The 24,894-nt window shown below is 43.1% G+C and overlaps 1 protein-coding gene across 1 annotated transcript; it reads left to right on the top strand.

The window, feature by feature from the left end:
• The first annotated feature begins 328 nt into the window (after positions 1-328).
• gdpd1 (glycerophosphodiester phosphodiesterase domain containing 1) lies at positions 329-23,133 on the top strand. The gene is made up of 15 exons (XM_080845146.1): positions 329-459; positions 896-1,048; positions 1,949-1,991; positions 2,372-2,507; positions 2,752-2,797; positions 3,248-3,369; positions 3,489-3,578; positions 3,786-3,919; positions 5,063-5,122; positions 5,264-5,315; positions 7,089-7,217; positions 19,802-20,032; positions 20,398-20,441; positions 21,226-21,334; positions 23,013-23,133. Exons 2-15 carry the CDS (start codon positions 913-915, stop codon positions 23,100-23,102), a joined length of 1,422 nt encoding a protein of 473 aa, XP_080701272.1. The 5' UTR covers positions 329-459; positions 896-912; the 3' UTR covers positions 23,103-23,133.
• The last annotated feature ends 1,761 nt before the right edge of the window (positions 23,134-24,894 follow it).

The raw sequence follows: 24,894 nt of genomic DNA, 5'->3' as shown, positions 1-24,894 counted from the left end.
TTGAAGGCATGAAAATGTGAAGTAAAATTAATTAAAATGGTACAACTAAGTTTGGTGTACATCTTGCAAAAACGATATTACACAAGATAAGCCCCTAACAGCAGAGTGGTCTGCAAGATTTAGTGTTTTTTAATTAAGAACTTACTTTTATATTTAAAAAATGTATGGTATGCCTACTTTAGCTTTCATAGTGTGCTTCCATCCATAGACATGAATAGGTAATATGCTTCCATCAGTAACAAGACCGGAAGAACCATAGAAATCCCGAACAGAGACACGCTCAATACAGAGGAAAAGCCAGGAGAGCAGAGCATGCGCGTAAGAGATCACTTCATGCACTTGGCCACAACAAATGTTATCACACAGATGTTTTGCAATCTAACCTACGAGATACGTGATGCTGGACTTTAATAAATGAGCAACTAGACAGGAGTGTCTGAGACCTCGTGAATGTCAGCTGTAAGATACTGGTTCTTCAATTGATTTTTATGTCATGGTAGTTATATCAGCGGCATATGTTGTTGAAATGTAGCAACACAATGAAATAGCGACAATGTAATGTAATACTTTATAGCTGGCAGTAGCTAGGAAGCTAATCGTCGGATTATACAAGAGAGTGCACTCATCGTTGTTTTACAAAAGAACATGGCGAGCTACATGCCTGTTCATCTTTTTTGGTTTCTCGCTTTGTCAATAAGTTAGTTAGCGATTAGATGTTTCTTTAGCTCAGCACCAGTACTCTAGTCATATCAGCTGTTAAGGATCTTCGCTAGCTCGCTAGAAAGCTAAATTACTTTCGCATTTCCATATTAGGGTGACTGTAGTTTGCTAAATATGAGATGGTAGCGTTTGCAATACACCATTTCTGTTAACAGTGTTGTTTATATTTTGGTAGAGTGTGGAGGGTTTGAGATGTGCGCCGCAGTTTACGTTTTGTCTACGGTGACGGGGTATGTGCTGACCTCCGCCTTGCTGTTGAAATTCCCGTCTCTGTTACACCGACGAAAGCATGGGGGATTCCGTAGCAGACATATATCTCATCGAGGGGGTGAGTGGCTACTACTGAGAGCAATGTGATTTTATAAATGAACAACTGGTGTGAAAAGGCTTATTTCTCAGGTGTCTGTAGACATAAGCCTTCACCTCTATTTCTCCCTTCACCTCTATTTCTCCCTTCACCTCTATTTACTTTATTGTGCATTTCCTTGTTAACAGTACGTTTTGGGAGAGGGTGAATTTCCTTCTTGATCACTAGGCTACATGTACATCTCTCCATATATCTTTCTAAACTTAAAATAAATTGTCACCCATGTTTCTACAAATCTCTTTGCTAACAATTCAGTGAAATGTGAAAATGGTTCATTTTATTTGACTAGGCCTAGTTTATACTTTTTGTGTTTCAGTCCAAGCAGTGCATCAGGTTTTTACACTTCAGGGTTTGTAGTCACACAGATGATACAGGGGGTGGTTTTGTCCAAGATAAATTTGAAAAGCATTCAAAGCGATACAATTCTATAGGACACTAATAATGAAGCCAACTAACCTAGAATAGTTGTAAGAATGATTACAACATAGGCCTACTTTTTAAAGTACATGTTAAGTCATAAAAAAGGTGAGTGTGTCAAGATAAGACTGAGATTAGTTTTTTTTTTTTATAGTAACATATGTGTACCTGAACTTTGCCACGATGACCCAGAATTTAGGAAGACCAAAATGGGACATCTGGCAAGCTTTAAACATTAATGCACCTAATGACCTTAATACCGTAGCAACACACAAAACACAACATACTGCATAGCTGCAGTATTCAAACTGTTTGAACTGTCTGTGCATGTTAGAGCATTCCTAAAGTATTATTCATGCGTATTCATTCAAATGTCAAGGGCCCAATTTAGCCCAACCTTGAAATCCTATTATGCGTAATGTTAAATCAGGTTTGTGTTCACAGGAGCTGGAGAAAACTTGGAGAACACAATGGCAGCATTCAAACAGTGAGTGTCCTATCTAGCCTTCATCTTTACTTATGAAATCATCAAATAAAATTCACATATTTGAAGTGCAAAACATTAATTTACCCCATTATTTTATGATTGATATTTGGAACACTGTTTTGTGAAGTATACTTCAGAATTACCCAGATCTCATTGTTTACAAGTCTTCATTGCCTTCTTAGCTTTAGGGTCGTGTGTGTGTGTGTGTGTGTGTGTGTGTGTGTGTGTGTGTGTGTGTGTGTGTGTGTGTGTGTGTGTGTGTGTGTGTGTGTGTGTGTGTGTGTGTGTGTGTGTGTGTGTGTGTGTGTGTGTGTGTGTGTGTGTGTGTGTGTGTGTGTGTACACATCCCTTTGGTATTCACTTTTGTCTTAATCCCTCAGTGCGGTGCAGCTGGGAACAGACATGTTAGAGCTGGACTGTCACCTGACAAAGGATGAGCAAGTGGTAGTTCTACATGACCACAACCTAATTAGGTCAACAGGTGTGGGCGTTGACGTCTCCAGCGTGGCCTATGCTGTGAGTATACTCAGATCGGGCGAATACCCTCTCACTATCAAATGCCCTCTCACTATCTGTCCCCAGGATTCACACCAGGCCACTTCATTCCGGACCACTTTGACATTTGATTGCTGAACAGCTGTGACCTATAGGAAAAGAGCAGGCACTCATGTGTGTTTTTGTGTGTGTGTGTGTGTGTGTGTGTGTGTGTGTGTGTGTGTGTGTGTGTGTGTGTGTGTGTGTGTTTATTTGCTCTACACAGGATCTCCCTCCTTACCTTTGCAGGCTTGGTGTCACTTTTCAGAAAGGTGAGCATTGCTCAGGACAATTATGTAGATGGTTTTGTTTCATGAATGATCCTTTTTGGCATTAACTTTTTATTAAGTTGAATGGCATTCATCAGGAAGTGATATTTAAATATATCAATGATAAATGATGTCGGCAAATTTCTGCTTAACGTGTTACTAAAGGCAAATAATCACAACGTATATTTTAGTTGCAGTGTTAATGTCAGTAGATTGCATGAGACTGTCCCCAGTAGATGGACTTCAGAGTATATGAACAGACTAGGAGGAATGAAAGGACATGATTCCCTTCATGACTTAGGGGACAGTAATGCATGGATATTTGTATTCTGTATGCATCTCTGTAATGAGCAGTGTATGAACATACGTGTTTGGTGGTAAAGGTGAGCTCCATATGGAGTTTAGTCCAGTGCTGATTATCTTATTATCAGTGATTATCTTTTGTCTGAATAGAGTGTTATTGTGAGGGAGGTGAGGACAAGCGCATCCCTTTGCTGAGAGAGGTCTTTGAGAATTTCCCTGCCACGCCTGTCAACATCGACATCAAAGTCAACAATGACACGCTCATCAAAAAGGTCTGTTTTTTTTTTTTTAAACTTACCCTACCAATCTTTTCACTTGTTTGTATTTTGTGAGCACAATATGTGAAGGCCCTGACTGAGGAGATTTCTGGTGGTCTGCTTCATTGCCGCAGGTATCAGAACTAGTGGTCAAATACGACCGGGAACATCTGACGGTGTGGGGGAACTCCAACAACACAGTTGTGAAGAAATGCTACAACGAGGTAAAGAACCACGAGCCAAAGTCTGTTCAGTGATTTGCTGAGCTTTAACTTATTGCACTTTGTATTTGATATTAGGACTTATGGTCAATTTATATGGTTATATTGTATTATTTGCCTTTTATCGACATTGTACAGCACTGTGGTCAGTGTATGCTGTGTTTAAATGTGCTCTATAAATAAAACGTACTTACTTACTGTGCTTGTTAGAACCCGCGGATCCCAGTGCTGTTCAGCATGCCCAGAGTCCTCCTCCTGGTTGGGCTCTTCTACACCGGCCTCCTGCCCTTCTTCCCTCTCAAGGAGCAGTTCTTAGAAATCCCCATGCCTTCCATCATCACCAAGTGAGCATTCAGCTTCACCCACACAGACACATGGAGCTACGTGTGTATAACATGAGCTTGTATTCAGCTTCACCCACACAGACACATGGACCTACGTGTGTATAACATGAGCTTGTATTCAGCTTCTCCCACACAGACACATGGACCTAAATGTGTATAACATGAGCTTGTATTCAGCTTCACCCACACAGACACATGGACCTACAGTACCAGTCAAAAGTTTGGACACACCTTTAATTTTTAAAGTGATTTCTTTACTTTTATTATTTTCTAAATTGTAGATTAATACTGAAGAAATTTTAACTTCAAAAGAACACATATGGAATGATGTACTAAACAAAAAAAAGTGTTATCTACTGTGTAGAAAATAATAAAAGAAAAGAAAAAAAATTCAAAAAATGAGAAGGTGTGTCCAAACTTTTGACTAGTACTGTACATGTGTATAACATGAGCTTGCAATCTATCATCATCTCTTTTGGCTCTTTTGGCTCTTTTGACTTGTGTCATTACTGCAAAGATGGCACAGAGCCTCCTGCAGACATAGACATAGCCCCAATAAAATGTTAGTGAGAGGAACTTAATTGATGTCTCCAGCTCTTGCTGTAACGGTTCAAAGTTCAACAGTGCCAGTGAGCAACATATAGTGATCGTGTCTGGGGGTATTGATTGAGTTAACTAACCTGGTTTTAACCAGAAAATATTCCCAGATGTTTGTGGAGTTGGTACAGATAAATCAGCAAAAAAGGGGCCATAGTGTTTACATCAGTTAAGGAACATATGGATTTTCTGTACCATATTTCTCTATTCTATGAACATGCTACCAATTTCAGCTCTGTTTAATGGTTAACAACACATCTCAGTAGTCACCCAGATGAGTGATTTTCCATTGATTTGGAAATAGCCCTAACAGCATATTTAACCCACTTTGGCACGTAAATTATACCCCATATTTCAAAGCTAGACATTTTCATATCGGCTTGTCTTGGCTCGGAGGTATATGAGCAAATGGTTTAAAACTACTGTATTTCGAGCATGTCTGCAGAACTACATAGCTGTTGTTAGCCAGGTTGCAAGATTAATGTTTTCCCATTAGTGAGACTGATATTTCACTGTTCAAATAAATGTTGCCTATTTCACCCACAGGCTGAAGGACCCCTCTGGAATGACTAGAAGCCAGCGTGTGTTAACTTGGCTTGCTGACACGTAAGTCTGAACTGTTCTGTGAATTTAGAGCAACCTGCCTAATTATCCATTTCAGGCGGTCTTTGATCTGTTTCAAGGTTGAGATGATGTACATGTTCACTTATAGCATATAGTGAAACCATCCCTGTGGGTCTTTTGCAGGCTGCTGATGAGAAAAGCCCTGTTTGATCATTTAACTGCCAGAGGAATACAAGTAAGGGTTCTTTTCTATTCAATTTCCCACTTACTTATACTACTTGCACTTCTTGAAGTTGTGCTGCAGTCGGGAGTAGGGAGGAGGAGATTGAAGGCCATCCTAAAGGGATTAATGGATGCCTTGCCAATTTTACTGACTTTCTGTTTGTTTTTCCACAAATTCTAGTCTTTATATTTTTTTTTATGTTATCCAAAGGGAAGAGGTCTAACCAATGTCTCATAAGTTATTCAAAGAAGCAAAAGCTTCTATAGTGGGGCGGCTTAGCTTGATAGTTCACAAAAAGCGTGAACTTTAGTACACATATAGCCAAAGACAGTCCAACAATTAAGATATCGAGCCATTGTCAATTTCCAATTTGGCGGCCATGGGAGCCATTGACAACAACTTTAGGTTGAATTTTCTGACATATGTTAATTGTTGATCTAGTTAGTTATTTTTGCATGGAACGTCTCTCGTCCAATTAGAAACAGCTAAATAACGCGATAGAACCCAATTGTTTTATAATGGGAGTTACTACATGTCTAACACAAATAAGTCATTAAAGTTTTAAGATGGTAGAATACTCCTTTAAAGTAATTGCTACAAAGTTGCATAGATATATAGGCAGCCTTTGTTGGGGTGATTGACTGCACAATGTGCCGTTTCGCAACTAATTTCCTTCTAGCATGGTCTATTTCTGTGGATGTGCAGGTTCCGTCATAAAGCAGGATGATAAACCTTTCTATTGCGGTCATTACCTCCTGTGGAACGTCATGCGGGGCGTAACATTGCTCTGGAAAGACAGCCCACACAGCCCATGCAGTCTTTTCCCATGCCCAGCAAAGCTTGATACTGTGTCACAGCCAGTGATGAATGCATGAAACACTGTAGGAGCAGGAAGAAACACAGGTTCTGCAAGTTTGCTCAGGGCTGGGAAGGTTTGGTCATGCTTTTGCCACCAAAGAATTAGATCCTTTTCTCGGGGAACCAGTTTTTCCTCAGCAAAGATATCTATAAGTACTATATAAGCAATTCTCAGGGGAGGGCAGACAAGCCAATTAATCAATAAACAGTTTGTGCAGAAGTGGATGCTTATCTCGGGGAACCAGTTTTTCCTCAGCAAAGCTTGATGCTGTGTCACAGCCAGTCAATGCATGAAACACAGGAGGAGCACGTGCCTTCCCAGGCCCAAGTCCACCTGAGATTTCATGGGCTGCTAGGTATCAAAACTTTTTCCAGTACCAAATTGCCAACCAAAGCTCATCCGCTGGCTTTACACCTTGAGCTGCTTCCACCGCCAAAACCACAACATCGGTATCAACAGTATTGATCATAATTCTCTGGTGACCATGTTGTGCTGCATGAGCCACATGTAATAACATGCGGGTATCAGCTTCCTCGTGTGTGCATGGAGAAATTGAGGACAGATCAGCTAGGGGTGGTTTGCTGAGGACTGCTACATCATCTGTGACAACAAGCTGTTTGTCCTCCAGCACAACATCAAGCAAATCTCACGCTTTTATCACAAAATGCACAATTGTTCAGGTTATCTGCCCCATAACTATAAAATAGAAATATGCCTTCAGATTAACCCAAAGCTGCACTCTGACTGGAGAACTATTCCACACTCCCTGGTGAAACTACAGCCATGCCCTTACAAAACAATAGAGAGAAATAAAGGCATAAGCTCTTTTAATCCTATTAAATCTACGTGGAATTAGAGCGTACCTTTTGTCGTCATGTATCTTCTTGACACTTAACTCTCTCTCTCTGTCTTTGTTAACTCTTCAGGTGTATATTTGGGTACTGAATGACGAGGAGGATTTCAAACGTGCGTTTGACCTTGGCGCCACAGGAATCATGACCGACTATCCAACCAAGCTGAAGGAGTTCATGGAGAATAACAGAGATATCTGTGGAGTGAGTGGATAAAGTGGACTGGAGTGTGTGTGTGTGTGTGTGTGTGTGTGTGTGTGTGTGTGTGTGTGTGTGTGTGTGTGTGTGTGTGTGTGTGTGTGTGTGTGTGTGTGTGTGTGTGTGTGTGTGTGTGTGTGTGTGTGTGTGTGTGTGTGTGTGTGTGCGCGATATATCTGTGGAGTGAGTGGATAAAGAGGAGAGAGCAGCAGGATAAGGCATCCCGCTGAGAGCTAGATGAGAGGCGTTTGGTGTGTCAGGAATGATTGGTCATGTGGAGAAAGTTGTGCTGACGAAGAACAATGTGCGTTTGTGTGAATTACACCTTATACCTTTTAATCACCATGTTTTCATGTTTACTGTATGCATTACCAGTGCTGTAGATAGACAGTCACTGTGGTAAAACCATGTTTTTGCATCTGTGTGTGGAAAATGTGAAGATACAAAGAAGACCAAGCATTCCAGGGTTTCACTGAATTACCCTTGTACCTAGACTTATTACAACAAAAGAATGGACAAGAATGGTATAGGAATGTAAAGGGATGTAAAGGGCAAATGAGTTTTCCATGTAGTATTTGCACATCATGAAGTGTATTGAGATCTGTGTATTCTCTGTGGCACAGGCAGCTCTGACCTTTCTTCAGCACAGTGCATGCCAAAACTACATTTATTTTAGTATTCTTTCATAGAGGATTGTTTGGAGGTTTCATTTAAAACTGCAAGGATAATGAATCTTAATAAAAGCATCAAAAATGAATGAAAATATGTCCATTTAAGAGAAGTCATCTTATGTGAGAAGTATCAGTTTTTTGCTTTAGCTGGTTTACAGTCATGTCTGTGAAATGTCAATGCTGTTTAAAGTGTAAGGCATTCGAAGTGTATTTGTACGACATTAAAGGAATTCATTTTAAGGAATTAACTCACCTGCCACCTTAAAGTGATGATCGCCAGAGTGACCCAGGGAGGCATTTCATAATTTTGTACAATCTCACAGAGTAAGAGAAATGAGGAAACCAGAATTAATGTAACGGCGCCTGCCACAGGGCCAATTTGGGTAAGCAGCTGAGCACTCAAAATGGGTGTGGGTTTCAGTGTTCTGTCACCTCCAATGGATTATTTTTCTGGGCATTGACATGCCTTGTACTGCCACTAACCCCCCCCCCCCCCCTTGAGGACTGACAGGTGTTTGACGTCCTATCATGGACCTCTGCTGTTGGCAGAGGCTGAATGTATTGTTGTGGAACATTGGTTCCAGGCTGTTCTGAATGTGTTTGTTCCATTTCAGAAAAAAAAAATAGATGTATTGACGTTTGGGCTGTTGTATTAGAATTTGCACAAGGTTATAGTATGTTGTTTGAATGATCAAGTATGTATATTTGACATAATGACATCATACTGCATACTACTATAAAGATTGTGTCTCGGATCTGTGTTGAATAAGGATATATGACATATAATAAGTGGTGAAGTAATAAGTGTTGTTGATCATGTTTTGTTTTGCATGGATTTCTTGGCAATAAAGGGTTGTAAGGTCACATTAAAAAGGATAGAATTAGGTAATCAATATGAAATGATTTTTCCCTGTCAAGGTTTTTTTTTATATTTTAAGTCAATGGAACTGTTATGGCCCAGTCATAGGAGACTTCACAGACTAGTCTGTGCTATCAGTATACTCAAAGAAAACTCCCAACCAGATAGGTGTTGGGTGGCTATTCATTTGGAAAGAGATGAATGGCAACAATGCAATTTAATGAACTGATGAGAAACAATCCATGTCAGTCTGGATGTTTTGTACCATTGGTGTTGTGTCTTACTTCTGTAATTTTTTCAAGTCATGTTCCTTTCAGCCCTTAGTGATTTGAATTTTACAATTAGGGATTTGTTTTCAGTCTTGATAGGCCTGTTTAATAAATTATTTTTGAAATGATACCTGTTCACATGTTTGATCAATTGCATCAGGAGTAACCTCAAGCATTAGCGTCATGCCAATGTACTTTCATTTTTCTCCCCAGAAGTGATCTGTAACTGCATAGTGTATGCACTCTCAGTGGGAGTGGTTGTAAGATTACCTTGAGGTTGCAATCCTCTGGTCAGAGGTGACGATTTCAGCTGACGTATATGTAACATTTATTGAAGACATATGTAATACACTTTGCATTTCCACTAACGTTGGCGTAGTGGTTGTTTTGAGACCGCTTTCTCAGATTTGTTGCCGACATGGAACTATAAAAGACGCCAGAGGGCGCCATGCTCCATCAATTAAACTAGTGCCATAGAATTCTGAAAAGCTGTCTATCTAGTCCTGCATTACTATCTATAGAAACAGTACTAGGCCTTTTGTGTTAAAGTTTAAATACCGTCAGTACTGAAGAATTGGTGCTTTTACCTAATGTTTGTATTTATTGCAATCGAATAACTAAATCGTTATTTGTAGAATGCAGTTAGACAATCCAGGTCTTTTCTTTACTTTTTGACGCATTTTTTCATGACTGAACAGCATAGGCTACATCATTATAACAAGATTAGATTTGCTGGCACATCTTTACGCATACTGCTTGAATACAATAGACATACAGTCTTTACAAAAGTCTGGCTTCCAGCTGAAACGATAGATAGACCTATGCAAGATACAGACAGTGTTGTTCTATTTTGTTGATGTCTGCAGCAGCTCGCATTCTCCTCAAACTGAATCGCAGCTGCAGGTAGATAACAGTACGCCCTACCATTGGTCGTTTGTGTTTTCTTTTGACCAATCAGGGGAATGTTGCTATGCACTGTCGTATTATTGGTTGGTGGAAACAGCTGTCACTTTGACTTCAAGTTGAGTACAGTGTGATTCTGCATGATTGCATCAAACTCGGTTGATACATCGTGCCTCTAAATACCACGTCTGCCCGACTTGTTTACGTGATAAAAGGAAATTTGCCTGTGAAGGAATGAACTGATTTGCCCCGTATAAAGTTTGTCCGGGAGACAGAAGCGGTGCAACCATCCTGTGAATATTTTTTCCTCTCTTCAAAGGTAATACCCGATTATGGAACTTAAAGTTGTTTTGCACCGAGCCCAGAAATAAACCGCTTCGTGAGTATTAATGTCTTTCTGCATCGTCACATTGACGTTGCCGTCGTGAGTCGATTCATGCGTGCAACTGTAATGACTGTAACGATATTTTGTACTGGCAACTGGGAGAAAAAAAAATAGTTGATGCAAACGACTTGTTTTGTTGAATCCATGGGATGGCGAAGTCCGCAGTGGGTCTGCTTGTTATTACGCTCCGTTACTAACGTTACGCGCGTGGCGTGATCTTGCGCCACCAGCAGCAGCAACAGGGAGACGCATCCATATCGCGCTGCGGATGGCGCATCGGCCGTGTTGTTTTTATTTTGCATTAGTATCTCTAAAATTTCCCAATCTACGTTACGATGTATCTGATCATATTTAGATGGTTACAGTTGTTAGCTATCAAAGAGGGCTAAATTGACGACATGCCCCGTGCAATCTGTTTGCCTGCGTCATGTTTATTTTTGTTTGGATGAGGCTCGTTTGGACTTGACAGTCAGTCATGTGGCATCTCTGTGTGTGTGAAAACTGGGATCAGTATGTTGTTGTGAGAATGTATGTGTGTCCTGAAGGGACGGTTATCCCTGTCTATTAGAACCGAAAAGTTGTGCTGAACTTGAACATTTCGCAACATGTTTTAAATGTTATGCACTGTGCATGCGACTGATGGCTCCGTTATTCATGTCTTATCACCCTTGATTTTGGGGAGCGTTACAAATCACTTTGTTATGGCCAAACTGACTTCAAGGGTTGTCCGAGCATGCCTGTCACTCATCATCACGTAGTCCATGTTACACTAAGACATGAACTGATTACTGAAGTATCACAAGCTTCATCATACATTTAACATTTAAACACATTTGTTGACATGTATATGCGCTTTGTTAAGTGTTTTATAGTGATTCGGATTCTATGGTGTAGCTGGATTGATGTGCTGTGCCCTTTTTCCCCATCTGTGCACTGTAACGTCTAAAACGCTGGCCTACATACAGGCCTGATCATATACACACTGTCACCACTGCCTCTGACCTGGTTTAACACAAATAGATTACACACTCAGACACAGCAATGCATGTAGGCCAGACAAGATAATCGAGGGAGAGGAAAAACAAATCTCACATACACAGTGAGGCAGAGAAGTTGTTTGACTCCTCATCCAAAGGAGGCCTGTAGTTATCAGTGCCTGGGGAGTGTTGTTTGTATTTCAGAAGATACAACACAACAGTGGGGACATCCAATATGAACCACCTCCATACTTCATGAAAATTCGGTGACATTTACTGAAGCATTACAAACGTAATAGTTACATTCAAGGCAGCATTTGAGAGGGGGACCGTCATCGTTGTGCTCACTCACATGGTCTGTCACTTCCTATTCTGGATCAGTAAACATCAGTATGCTGGATGAACATCTGTACTAGCAGTAGGATGTGGAAGTCTTTCCTAAGCCTCCTGGGAAGTTGCGCAATCTGGTTTTCTTGAAGAGTGTGCACCCCTTCCATTTGCTTTCTGGTATACAAGTAGAAAACTGAAGGGAAAACTACAATGTCTTTTCCAGTTATGTGGATTTCACATCAATTGAGTGGTTTTAAGGTTACAGCTAAACTTTGGATCTCTCATTCAGTCAGTATGATGTTTTCTGACTGGAAGCCACCATATTCCCACTTCAACTAGATGCCTAGCTTGAATTTAGATGTTTAGGTAGCATTAACCCAAAAACAACAAATGTATACAGAGTATCCTTCAATGCTACAGCTGTAAGACCTGCCAACACCAGCCAGCTGTGGGAGGTGCTCACAGAACAGTTTCAGAGGAGAGATCAGAGCTGAACACAAGGACATTCGTGTCTCTCTTTCTCTATTTACATCTCTCCCTCACCCTCTCCCTCACCCTCACCCACTCCCCCTTCTCCTCTTTACCTCTCTGTCTCATTCTCACTCCATCCCTGATAGGTGAAAAATTCACCCTAGTTAGTTCAGGACTCCGGAGCTGCATGAAAGTACATTTATTAGACAGACAAACAACAACAATTGCAATTGGGCTCCCCTCCCAGCCGAGGCTGACAGTGAAGACCCTGATAAACCCACGCCTCCAGGTTTATATAGTCAGAAGTTTAGCTTTCAGCAGGGATGATCACGTGGTGGATTTCTCACGTCCGAGGCTCCCTGTCTTGCAAGGATGGCAGTTTTGCACAAGGTCGGAAGAAGCACAGTTCCTTTCTTATCTCCTCTGGTCTAAACATGCTCTTGTTCATATGCAGACTTAGTGGCACCTAATATTCTAGTTACACACACAGAGAGAAAAGCCATGCTCCTGCTTTCATAAGCACATAATTCATACAAGGAATATATTAATACAAGTCACTTGATTATTATATTCTTAAGTCATTAGCAGTGTTTGGAAATAATCTCTATCAATCCCTCTTTCATCCCTCATCAACTCCCACTCTCATCTCAACCTAGTGTCTTTTTTCTCAACAAACCCCCTAACTCTCTCTCTCTCTCTCTCTCTTTCTTACCGCCCTTCTTTCTTTCCCTCTCTCTTCCTCCCTCCTCTGCCCTGCTGCTGTTGCTGTAGTTGCTGTTATCACCATTAGCAGTGGTGGCAGCAGTAGCAGCAGCAGCGGCAGCGGCAGTGCCTGGTTACGTAAGAAAGGTTGTTTGGAGACACGGGAGCCTTGAATGGAGCAAGGGGGGGGTGCTGCGGCACAGAGCCTCGCCCGACGCAGCTGTAGCGCTGAGCGCATCAGACATCTCCCCACCCCCCCAATGGGAGAAAGACACAGGGGCTGAAGGACGTATCCCCCACCCCCCCAATGGGAGAAAGACACAGGGTCTGAAAGACGTTTGTGCGGGGATACCGCTTGTCACTCAGGGACAGGCCGCTGCTGAGCGAGAGGGACATCGGGGCAGAGGTGGGGGACGTGGCGGGCTGCCTGTCAGGGCACTTTTGCCTTTGGTCGTGGGCACTGCAGATGATGGTTACTTTGAGCCAGTCACTCCTTTCACTCCCTTACTCTCTCTCTCTCTCTCTCTCTCTCCCTCTCTTTCTCCCTCTGTGTCTCTCCATCTCTGGGGGGGCAACAATGGTAGCAGCATCCCTGCTGTTTGTCATTTTAGCAGCACATCTTATTTGTGTGCAGACAGCGAGACAAGCCTGTACTTCTGACCGAACCAGGACTTAAGTAAGGCCCCCATGTTATGACTTTCTTAATGTGTTGGTGTTTTACAGCACAAGAAACGTCTTAGATTAGATACGAGTTAAGCCACTGCAGTTTATGTAATGCAGTTGCATCTTACTGTCATTCATTAAAATAAGTCTTCAGTGTGATATAAAATATCACACCAATATCATGAAACTGCAGTGTTTCCAGTATCATTATCAAGTGCTGTAAAACACTGAAACCCTCTGCAGCATTCCTGCCACACCTTTCCTGCCAACGCGCCCACACTATAGCTCTCTGACAGTCAGGATGGCTCCGGGATGCCTGCCCGGGATGCCACTCCCTGTGCCCGTCGCCGCCCTCCCCTGCCAACCACCCAGCTCCGGCAGCACCGCAAGGTGGAATTCCCCTCCAGTGGATTCATGCTCCCGATCACACGTCACTTGATTTATTTATTAATTTAGTTTCTAATTAAATGTGCCACCGCTCTGGCACAGATAGCGTGCTAACTGTAGTTCACGGGCCACATTTTGGCATCGATTCCAGCTGTGTGATTGCTCTCGCCGACGGCAGACAGTAGAACACTGTTATGGGTCAGGGCACTGATTAGATGTGTTTTTGTTACGACGGCAGTCAGAGGATAATCTGCTGGACATACTGTTTTGTCTAGGCTAGTGCTGCTAGTGCTGCTCTGTCCCACCTATCAATGTACTGTGTTACGTCTGTGTAATCTGAGACAAATGCTTAAGGCCAAACTATCGATCCGGAGAGGGATCCTGGATTGCAATATAAGAGCTGCAATCTTTTTTTTTTCCTCTCGAAAAGGATGACTTCATCTTTTGATTTGTTGGGTCTAAGTTAAGGCTGGGGGAAAAATCCTTTATAATTGAGTTGGGAGTGCAAGTTAATGTAATCTCAGAAGATATACTTAGGGCGGGTTAGTTCACAGGATCCAGTTGTACTCTGTGCTTTCATGGCATCAGCCCATACTTCACAAGTTATAGGGAGAAAGACCCTTCAACTCATAGGGCTCTGACAGAGGAGTGCATCATTTTGAGCCTGACCCAGGGTTGCGGATTTATCGGATCCCGGAAAAGTAGAATACTGTTTTTCTAAGTGACAGAATTAACTTTTTCTTAAGATTTTTTAGGGTTAGGGTTAGAGTATAAGGCTAAAAACTAGGTCTTGGTACCCCTACCAATGCCTGAAAGTACGTTACACTTCCTGAACCCCCTGTGTATGGCGTCATATGACGCGAATATGGCACTTTCCGAGATCTGAATAATCCGCAACCCTGACCCAGCCAGTACACTCCATTGATTTTTTTCCCATTAAGTCTAGGCCTCTTGGATGTAACTGTACATGTTGAGACTTTAGAAAAATGCAGAGCTTGCAAGAAAGGATATGGTTCTTGAAGGATATGGTTCTTACTTGCATACACATGTATTTGTATGTGTGTCAGTGTGAGAGAAAGTGAAACCCTTCTACACTCAATGCTGCACATCCTCAAGTGACACATTAGTTGCAACTTTACACTCCCAGACAAATTCTGCTTGCTTGGCCCTGAACTCCTACAGAGACCCAAAAATACTCACTCGACTCTTAGCGCAGCAAAGAGGTTCACTGAGGTCAGAGCAGGTTGCTTGGCTTGAGTTCGACTGTGTGTGTGTGTGTGTGTGTGTGTGTGTGTGTGTGTGTGTTCGGTGTGTGTGTGTGTGTGTGTGTGTGTGTGTGTGTGTGTTTGTGTGTGTGTGTGTGTGTGTGTGTGTGTCTGTGTGTGTGTGTGTGTGTGTGTGTGTGTGTGTGTGTGTGTGGTAGTGGCCGGCGGCCTCTCAGTGCTTCCTTTATGCTTGAGACCCACGTCTTTGGCTGGTGAACAATGGACAGACAAACACAAGCGCAGCCGCTATGCTGAGGCCACTCAGGCCCTTAAGCCCTGGCCTCAGATGCCCTTTCCGCTGTCACCGAGATGCACGCCTACACTCTCGCTTCCAAAACTGCAGCAGGGCCAGAGAGTGAAGCAAGGTGTGTCATCCCAGAATGGGATCATAGGGCAACGAGCTTTGATGTCGATCACAAAATGTACTCTGAACATAGTCTACTGTGCCTTTCCTCAATTTTTGTGTTCTGGCTAGGTGATAGATCTATGTTGTAGTAGGGTAGGGAGTGTTGGGTAGCAATGATAGGATAACCCTGAAGACTACAAATAAAGTTCATAATTTTCAATTTCAAACGTATTTAGGAGATTACCTTTAGGTTTCTAGTTACAGGACAGTCGGTAAGACACTTGTGTTATAATAACCTACATATACATTGTAAGTCTCATGGTTATTCTAAGAATAGTTGCTGCCCCAATGGCCATTTTTAAACTCCTGTGTCAGTCTACAAAATAATTGTCTGTAATGCTATTAGTGCTATTAATGTATTAGTATCCCGTCATTTTATTGCGCTAAATTCCAAGTTCAACTGTGATCCGCGGTTCCGTCTGTTTTTTCCACATTGCGGAAATCTAGGGCCTTATGATGCGGAAAGGACACCAACATGCATGGAAAGACTGTCCAGCTAAAGACATTGAATGTCAAAAGTGTCACAGAATAGGGCATTTAAGCAATATAGTGGGAGTGGGGTAGGTAAGGGTTATTCCCACGGTTGGTGTTCGGCCGTAGCCACCGAGGCTGGAATATAGTACTTGCACAGGTACTATATTGCTTTTATAAAACAATTCTTTAGTCAACCAATTAACATTTCAACACTAAGTTATTGATTTAAAAAAAAATCCGCAACAAAAAATTGTTCCATTGTCAACGTCTTGGTTTAGAATTATAAAAACTTTGAATTAAGTCCGAGTTGGGTTGTTCTAGGATAATCCAAAGCATGGAACGTCTCTCGTCCAATCAGAAACAGCTTAATAACGGGATAGAACCCAATTGTTTTATAATATGCTGTAGCCTGCATTGGCAATACACACAGTCACAGAACACCAGCCAGACAGTGAATACTCTCAAACCACAAGGCCATGGACGGAAAACGTTCTTCTGAATGGGGAAGCCATTCATTTCCAAACTCACTGTTTATCAGGATGAAACCTGAAGCAGAACGGTAGCACATAAGTTCAGGCCGTAAGGTTACTAGGACAAGGGTAGGTAAAGTAATGGAATAAAAAAACTATGTAGATGGTGGCAATTATTTACATGGCAGGTAAAGGCTAGAACAGAGTATGAGGAAGAATACGTGTGTGACAGTGTGGTGGGGGGTGGGTAGGTGCTGAGACTACAGCAGCATCCCACAGCAAAGATAGTGTAGACTAACTGGAAGAAAGAGACAAATGTTTGTTTGGCATGTTTGGCTTTCAACCACCTACCTTTTGGCATTGTATCCACTGCTTAACCTTTTAAAAGAGGATGTTGCAGATGTTCGAGAGTTTGAGGGTGTGTTTTGTCAAGCAGACAATGTGTTGGTGTATGGGGAAAAAACAGACAAGAACATGACCAAAGGTGACATCTTGTGTCGAAGATGTAGGATGAAGGCCTCACACTTGCTAAGGAACACATCATTTGCCTCGGTCACAAGGTTTCTTCAAAAAAAGTTAAAGCTATTCTACAGATGCCATTGTGGATGACATTTGGAACCTTATGCGCAATCTGCGCATGGCAAACTATCTGTGCAAGTTTGTGCCACAGTGGCTACCATCACCATGCCAGTAAAAGGACCTACTGAGAGAGGAAAGTGAATGGGCCTGGGGAGAACTCCTTTATCAGGCTGCTTTTGAAAAGCTGAAAGAGAGGCTGAGTTAACCAAAAGCACTCGCTCCGTGTTCGAACACAGCAGACACGAGAGTAGCAGCAGATGCATCAGCATATGAAATAGGGGCTGGGGGGCTCTGTAGCGCAAACAGTAACCCCGACCACATTCGGGCTTGACGCCCTTGGAGGACACGGGTTTGAATCCAGCCCGATGTTATTTCTCCAGTCCACTCCCCACCTCTTCTCCCTCTCATTTCCTGTCCCATTCTTCACTAACCTATCAATTTAAGGCATAAAAAGCCAAAAACAAATCTTAAATCACACAGAAACAGAGAGATCCCAGGTAAAAACCTCATCACCGCGCTATCAGACACACTATCAAGACCTCCACTGAGTGACACACTGTCCTCTGATGTCCAACCACTAGAAAAAGATGTGTTTGTGGATGCTGTCGGTCTTCACTCCCTGCAATGGGCACACGGTTGAAAGAAATCAAACAGGCACAACAAACAGATGAAACATGCCAGACAGTGGCACACTACCGTCTAACGGAATGCCCAGAGAAACACGGACTGAGACCAGGGTCTTCACCCCATTGGCAGGGCAGAACGGAGCGGTATCTTGAAGGAGACCTTCTCATTAAAGGGGAGAGAATCGTTATACCTCAGGTGCTCAGAGGGGAGATAATGAATACACTCCATGAAGGTCATCAAAGGGTTTACATTTACATTTAGTCATTTAGCAGACGCTTTTATCCAAAGCGACGTACAAGGGAGAGAACAGTCAAGCTAAGAGCAATAAAACCGGGTGTAACAATAAATACTGCTTTTTTTTTTTTTTTTTCAAGAAATAGAAAACGACATAGAAAGAAAAAGAGGTGCGGGACTGTCCCTGCTTAAATGCAAGTTAAGACAAGGTGCCAGTTAGGAAGGGGAGGTGCTCTCTGAAGAGTTGGGTCTTCAAGAGCTTCTTGAAGGTCATCAAGGGGTCTCCAAATGCTGTGCCACAGACCAGGAATCAAATAAATTCAAAATAAACCAAAAACATCAAGGTGGTTTTCAAAGCATTTTCTCGCAAGTAACTAAATACTCGCAATTTATTGGCAAAACAGTCCCAGCCCCACTCCAACAGAAGAATGAGAGAAAAGTATTGATTGCACAGCATTTATTTTTAGGAAACAGCAGACGTCCATGAATATCATGTAATATTTCATATCATCCAGTGAATAATCCAAAATGCTAAACAAACCAAGCAAAGTTAGAAATAATATTAGGAAACCTTTTAAACTATCAGATTACTTGTTTCGGCATCTACCTTGATTAATTCCCTTTTTGTGCTTCCAAATTCAATGCAAACCAGGTGAACAGCAGGCAGGCTAGAGAGAGGGTGGGTGATGGTAAAAAGTGAATGACAGCGAAGGAAATTAATCATCTACCATGGCTCATCTCTGTAATAATTATCTTTCTTTCTAAATTTGCAATAAAGCTTTATACAGACACATAGGATAATAAGATAGACTTACAGGAAATGAACACTGAACATCTGTCGAAGCTCTCTATGTTTCTGACCTTCTACATCATATAGACATTGAATCATTTGTACCATAAACTACCCAAATGATGATGGCGCAACACTATCACTATGACAACGACTCCAGTTGTATTTTTATATAAAAACAGCTCTATGTAGTTAGTGCCTTTAATTCAAGCAACATTACTGAACTCGGACAGACATGTGAAATATTGATTTACATGTTAGTTTCAGTGGTCCATGTTAGCAATAAAACGAAAATGAAATCAATATTTTATCATGGAATAATCCCAGTTTTAGACATAGAAATTGCACTCCTTCCCACTTTTGGTTTATCTTAATCTCCTCTACACTGTTAGGCATTAGGCTATATTAGAACCTTAAATGGAAGAAAGACCCATTGTTTCGTGGTCGAAACTATCTTGTAAAATCCCCCCCCCCCCCCCCCATACTATTATATTATATATTACTTCTGTCCCACTTTTTGTTGCATTTCAAAGAAGGAAGAGACATAATGCTTTCCTCAAATCTATTTCTATGCAATGCCTACCTTTTCGATCAGACACACACAAATGAGACATTAGTTTACCTCAAAGGCGCTTAGATCTCTGCGCATGTTATGAAATGACCAAATGAATTAAAAAAAATACTATCTCATCTATCAAATTAGGGACCTAGTGTTAGGGAGTCATGAGCCACTGCCTTCAGGAGAGTTGTTAAGAACAAAGACTCTTTGCAAGAATGTGTCTTCCTCCTACACTGCAAAACAGTTTGAAGTCTCCTCCAGTCCCCATCAGTCTCCATCTCCAAGCTGTAAGTCTGTGTTTGCAGATTGGCTCTGTCACAGCAGCAATATTGTTGTTGGACTTGGAGATAACGGTCAGATCTTTGACCGAAAAAAAAGACACAGACTTTGTCTGAGCACAATGGCTTCTCTGGAGACTGAATGAGCTTGATTTAAACCCAACCCATCTCTTTCACTTACTCTCCCTCTCTCTTGTTCTCTTTCTCTGGCTCGGCTGTCTGGCTGACTGTGTGTGTGTGTGTGCACATGTGTGTGCACATGTGTGTGCGTGTGTGTGCCCGTGTGGACAGGTGTGTGCCTCCTGCCCCGCCCCCACCACGGCCCTCACCTGTGTGTTGCGGTGCTTCCCCTGCGAGCCGACCTGGGCCGGCAGCCCCTTCCTGCACCGCCCGCCGACCCCGCCCATGGTCACTATGACGCGCTCCAAGACCTTTCAGGCCTACCTGCCCAGCTGCCACCGCACCTACAGCTGCATCCACTGCCGAGCACACCTGGCCAACCACGACGAGCTGATCTCCAAGGTGACTGACCCCAACACACACCTGCCACCTGCTTATCACCATGGCAACAAACAGCTACCCACTTCGTTCCTGTAAGCATGCACACAAAAAAAAAAACGAACTGAGGGAATAGATTTTAAAAAAAGAAGTGGGATAAAGTGTCTGTTTTAACAAACAAAAAAAACGAACTGAAGGAAGAGATAAAAAAAAAAGTGGGAGAAAGTGTCTGTTTTAACAAAACAAAAAAACTTGCACAAAAAAAGTCCCATTTGGAGGTTTAAGGCGAGACCCTCATTGAGGAGAGACAAGAGGACATACACTGGAATGATTTAGTGAGCGTTGCCAGTTTGTGTTTCTCATAGGTGTTCTGTCTCATTTCTCTCTAGTCCTTTCAAGGAAGTCAAGGTAGAGCTTATCTGTTCAACTCAGTGTAAGTATCTCCTTTGTCACTGAGAATCCTTTTCAGTGTCCTCACTGCGGTGTGTATGTGTGGCTTTTACTGACACTCAGAGAGTAAAGCACAGTGCCTAATGTGATGTATGGCTTAATAACACCACTGTAGGACTCACATCTGTGTATCCATAATACAGTGTTATCCGATAGATGATGACTCTCCCATCTTATTCCTCTTTGTTTGTCTCTCTTGCTCCCCCTCCTGTCTCTTCCTCTCCTTCTCTCTCTCCTTCTCTCTCTCCTTTCTCTTCCTCTCCTTCTCTCTCTCCTTCTCTTTATCTCCTTCTCTCTGTCCTTCTCCCTCTCCTTCTCTCTCTCCTTCTCTCTCTCCTTCTCTTTATCTCCTTCTCTCTGTCCTTCTCCCTCTCCTTCTCTCTCTCTTTCTCTTTATCTCCTTCTCTCTGTCCTTCTCCCTCTCCTTCTCTCTCTCCTTCTCTTTATCTCCTTCTCTCTGTCCTTCTCTCTGTCCTTCTCTCTCTCCTTCTCACTCTCCTTCTCTCTGTCCTTCTCTCTTTCCTTCTCTGTGTCCTTCTCTCTCTCCCTCTCCTGTCTCTTCCTCTCCTTCTCTCTCTCCTTCTCTCTGTCCTTCTCTCTCTCCTCCTCTCTCCCCTTCTCTCTCCGTCTCTCTCTCCTTCTCTCTTCTTCTCTCTCTCCTTCTCTCTGTCCTTCTCTCTGTCCTTCTCTCTCTCCTTCTGTCTCCTCCTCTCCTCTCCTCTCCTCTCTCTCCTTCTCTCTCTCCTTCTCTCTGTCCTTCTCCCCAGGGTGAATGTGGGCTGTGGGCCGGCGGAGGAGAGGGTGCTGCTCACTGGGCTTCACGCTGTTGCAGACATCTACTGTGAGAACTGCAAGACCACACTGGGATGGAAATACGTGAGTGTGTGTCCATCCTCATATATATATATATGTATATATCTGTATATATCTTATTTATTCACTTATTCCACATTCCACTTATGCACATACTCTGCACTTTTTGGTTGGATGCTAAACTGCATTTCGTTGTCTCAGTACTTGTACTCTGTGCAACGACAATAAAGTTGAATCTAATCGAATCTAATAATGCTGCACCACCACAAACACACAAGCCCTGTTCGTCCCTGAAGGAGTGTTTAAATAAACAACTTCACTTTTACACTCCAGCAAAGTGGTGCACATTTGGCCCCTAATGTGACTGGAGGTGGCAAATGAGGCTGAAGGGAACTTGGATATTCACACTTGGTTTTATTCCAGCTGCAGGGACCTCAGTTCACCCTACTAGCATAAGGAAGAGCTCCCTTTCACATGTATGCTCTCAGAGTGACAGGGAAGTCAATAAGGACGGAGGACGGCTAATGTAAGTGTAGAGATAATAATAATAATAATAATAATAATAATAATTCATTTTATTTTTAACGCACTTTTCATTCAAAAGAATCTCAGAGTGCCTAAGATAAGCCTCAGCCTTAGCAGCCATCGAGTTTGTTGTTGCGGTTCTGCAAGATGACTGGTTTATATGTGGTCTCAGTCGTAAAAGGGTTGATATTGAGAGCCTAGTTACAGTCGCTGGTATTTGTCAGAGATCCGGCCAGCTCATGTGGCAGCATTGTAACCGACCTCAGGAACTGGCTGGCTTACAGTAGATACACAAATCAGTGTTATGGTGTAACCACAGTTACTCCTGGCATGAAGGAGCAATGGTGAGCATTGCAGCTTTTAGAGGTCAAGGTCAGGGCAGGCAGCAAGTACTGTATCTACTTTCTTCATCAGTAAGAGGTTTTCTAGTGAGAAACCACAGCCATGGCATTTAATACCAACGACCCACGGCACTCTACAAGCTGTAGGACATTCCTGCCGTGGTGTCCATTTTTAAAGTCAGAGCTGTTGAGCCTGCCAGTTTTTTTTTTTCCCGTCCTTGTATCTCAATGTTAGTTCAAGTTCAGCAAGCAGTAGACAATGGATTATTGGATAATGGAAACCGCTGCTTGGTCTGGCACATGCGAAAGAAAAAAGGAGGTATCCATATCCACTTCTCCATCTGCGTAAACCACACATGTCCAGACATGGTCTGCCGCCCCATTCATGTTTTGCCCAGATATTTATGAATATGAGGGCAGATATTAATATGGTTCCCGGGATCCGGTGTCTTTGTCAAAGTTCCAGGCATGCTTGACCTAGTGCACTTCTAAACTGTGACATTTATAATCGCTGCTCTCACCACCACCCCCACCCCCCCCCCCCCCCCCCCCCCCCCACCCCCCCCGCCCCCACCCTCCACCGTGCCAAATCCATCCGATATAAAAAGAAAGGGATGAACAGGATCACAGTGAGATGGCACGCAGGAATGACTGGAGACTTAGTGCAGGGCGCCGTAGTGCTTTGAAGACATTTCAGCTGCATTAGAAGATGAGTGCTTTCAGTATCATTGCAGTGCCAATCAAAGGTTCGTCCACCCCCACATTCTCCTCTCCAACCCTCCTCTCTCTCGCTCTCTCTGTCTGTCTTTTACTCACCTTCTCTTACTCTTTATCGCTCTGTGTCACACTCTTTCTCCCCCCTCCCCCTCTTGCAGGAGCATGCCTTTGAGAGCAGTCAGAAATACAAGGAGGGGAAGTTCATCATCGAGCTGGCCCACATGATCAAGGACAACGGTTGGGACTAAACAAGCCATGAGGAGTGTCGATGATTTGTGCTGGGAGGGGGGGGGGGCGGGGGAGGGATAAAAAAAAAAACACACAAGGGATGATGGGAGTTCTTATGGCGGTTGTGTGGGTGAATGTGTGAACTTTTGGTTGTTCATTACCCCCCCTGCCCTTCCCCCTACCTGTGTTCATCCTTCTACCCAGCCGGGAAAAAACACACAACACACACACACACACACACACACACTTGTACTTGTACTTGTACTGTGGGTTGGAGTGTTTAAGGTTGCACCCGAGTTCAGGTGGGCATGTGACTGTTGCAGTACCTCAGTTTGCACGCAAAACACAGATATACCCACAACACACAGATGTTCAGCTACATCTAAACATGTGCAATGTAGAAGCAAAGCGGTCACACATCAACGCACACGCGCACACACACTAAAACTCTAAACTCGGACAGGATGCAGACGCAAAAACACAAACACGTAAACTAAAAATGTGTGCACCGCTGAGAAAGGCCAGCCCTTTGACGGGATCAGAGTTACGTTACGTTACAGTTACGGAGCCGATGGGGTTTCTCTCTCTCAACCACTCTGTGAGTGTGAGTGTGTGTGTGTGTACGTGTGTGTGTGCACATGCGTTTTTCTAAGACGATTATCCCCAAATCCACCAGCTGGGGCAGCCCTATGCCAGCTGTGCCACAGATGAGGTCTGACACTGGAAGGGGCACTGCACTACAGTGCATCAGACCATAGGCAAAGGGGGGGAAGGGGCATCCTGAAGGACGAACACACACACACAGACAGAGAGACAAAGGCAGAGAGAGGAGAGAGAGAGAGAGAGACAAAGGCAGAGAGAGGAGAGAGAGAGTGAGAGAGAGAGAGAGAGAGAGGAGAGAGGAGAGAGAGAGAGAGAGAGAGAGGAGAGAGAGAGAGAGAGAGAGAGAGAGAGAGAGAGAGAGGAGAGAGAGAGAGAGAGAGAGAGAGGAGAGAGAGAGAGAGAGAGGAGAGAGAGAGAGAGAGAGAGAGAGAGAGAGAAGATTCCCCAAATCAGACCTCAATCCATTGACAGAGGGCCTGTAATAATGGCCTTAGCGTGATAAGAATATGGTCTTAAAGAGATGATGGAACTTCCAGATGACCCCCAGTTAAACCTTCAGTTTCCTTTCCAATCTCTGAGAGTCTAATAGCTCCATTGGTACCAGGTACCAGTCTTGCTGACCTCACGTCAGTTCACAGCCATGTAAATGACATTATGTGTGCAGTCATGAGAGTATATTTATTTTTTAGGTGTCGTGTCCAGATCCGTGTCTTGTCCAGTGGGTCTGTCATGGCGGATGCACTCACGGCCACTGTTTTGTTACTGTAGTTGTGTCTGTAGCAGGTTTGGTGTCTCTGGGAGACACCTGGGCTGATGGGGAAACAGGTGAGGGTAGAGATACTGTATCTGCAGCTCGGCCAATAGTCTGTGATGATCTTAGTAAACTGTTACACTGCCTCTCTAAACTAATCTAACTTTTGGAAACACTCCCTGAATAGTAACCAAGCAATCAACCCACTCAACCTATTGACCCCATTCACTTGCTATTCTTGCTGGAGAGTTCCTCAGTAACCAAGGCAACAGACAGTGGAGACACACAGTTCGGTGCTCACAGAGTCCCCTGAACACAACCAAAGAACTCACCCATCTATGGTAAGCAGACCAAAACTGAAGGTCCCACTAATGCTTGGGGAAAAGGGGGCAGAGAGCTGCTGACATTGTGGTTGGAATAACTGAAAGCCAAGCTTCTGAATAGCCTTTTCTCTCTGA

The sequence above is a fragment of the Sprattus sprattus genome, assembly GCF_963457725.1.
Source record: "Sprattus sprattus genome assembly, chromosome: 9".
NCBI classification, from domain to species: domain Eukaryota; kingdom Metazoa; phylum Chordata; class Actinopteri; order Clupeiformes; family Clupeidae; genus Sprattus; species Sprattus sprattus.
This window is presented reverse-complemented; position numbering and strand designations above follow the sequence as displayed.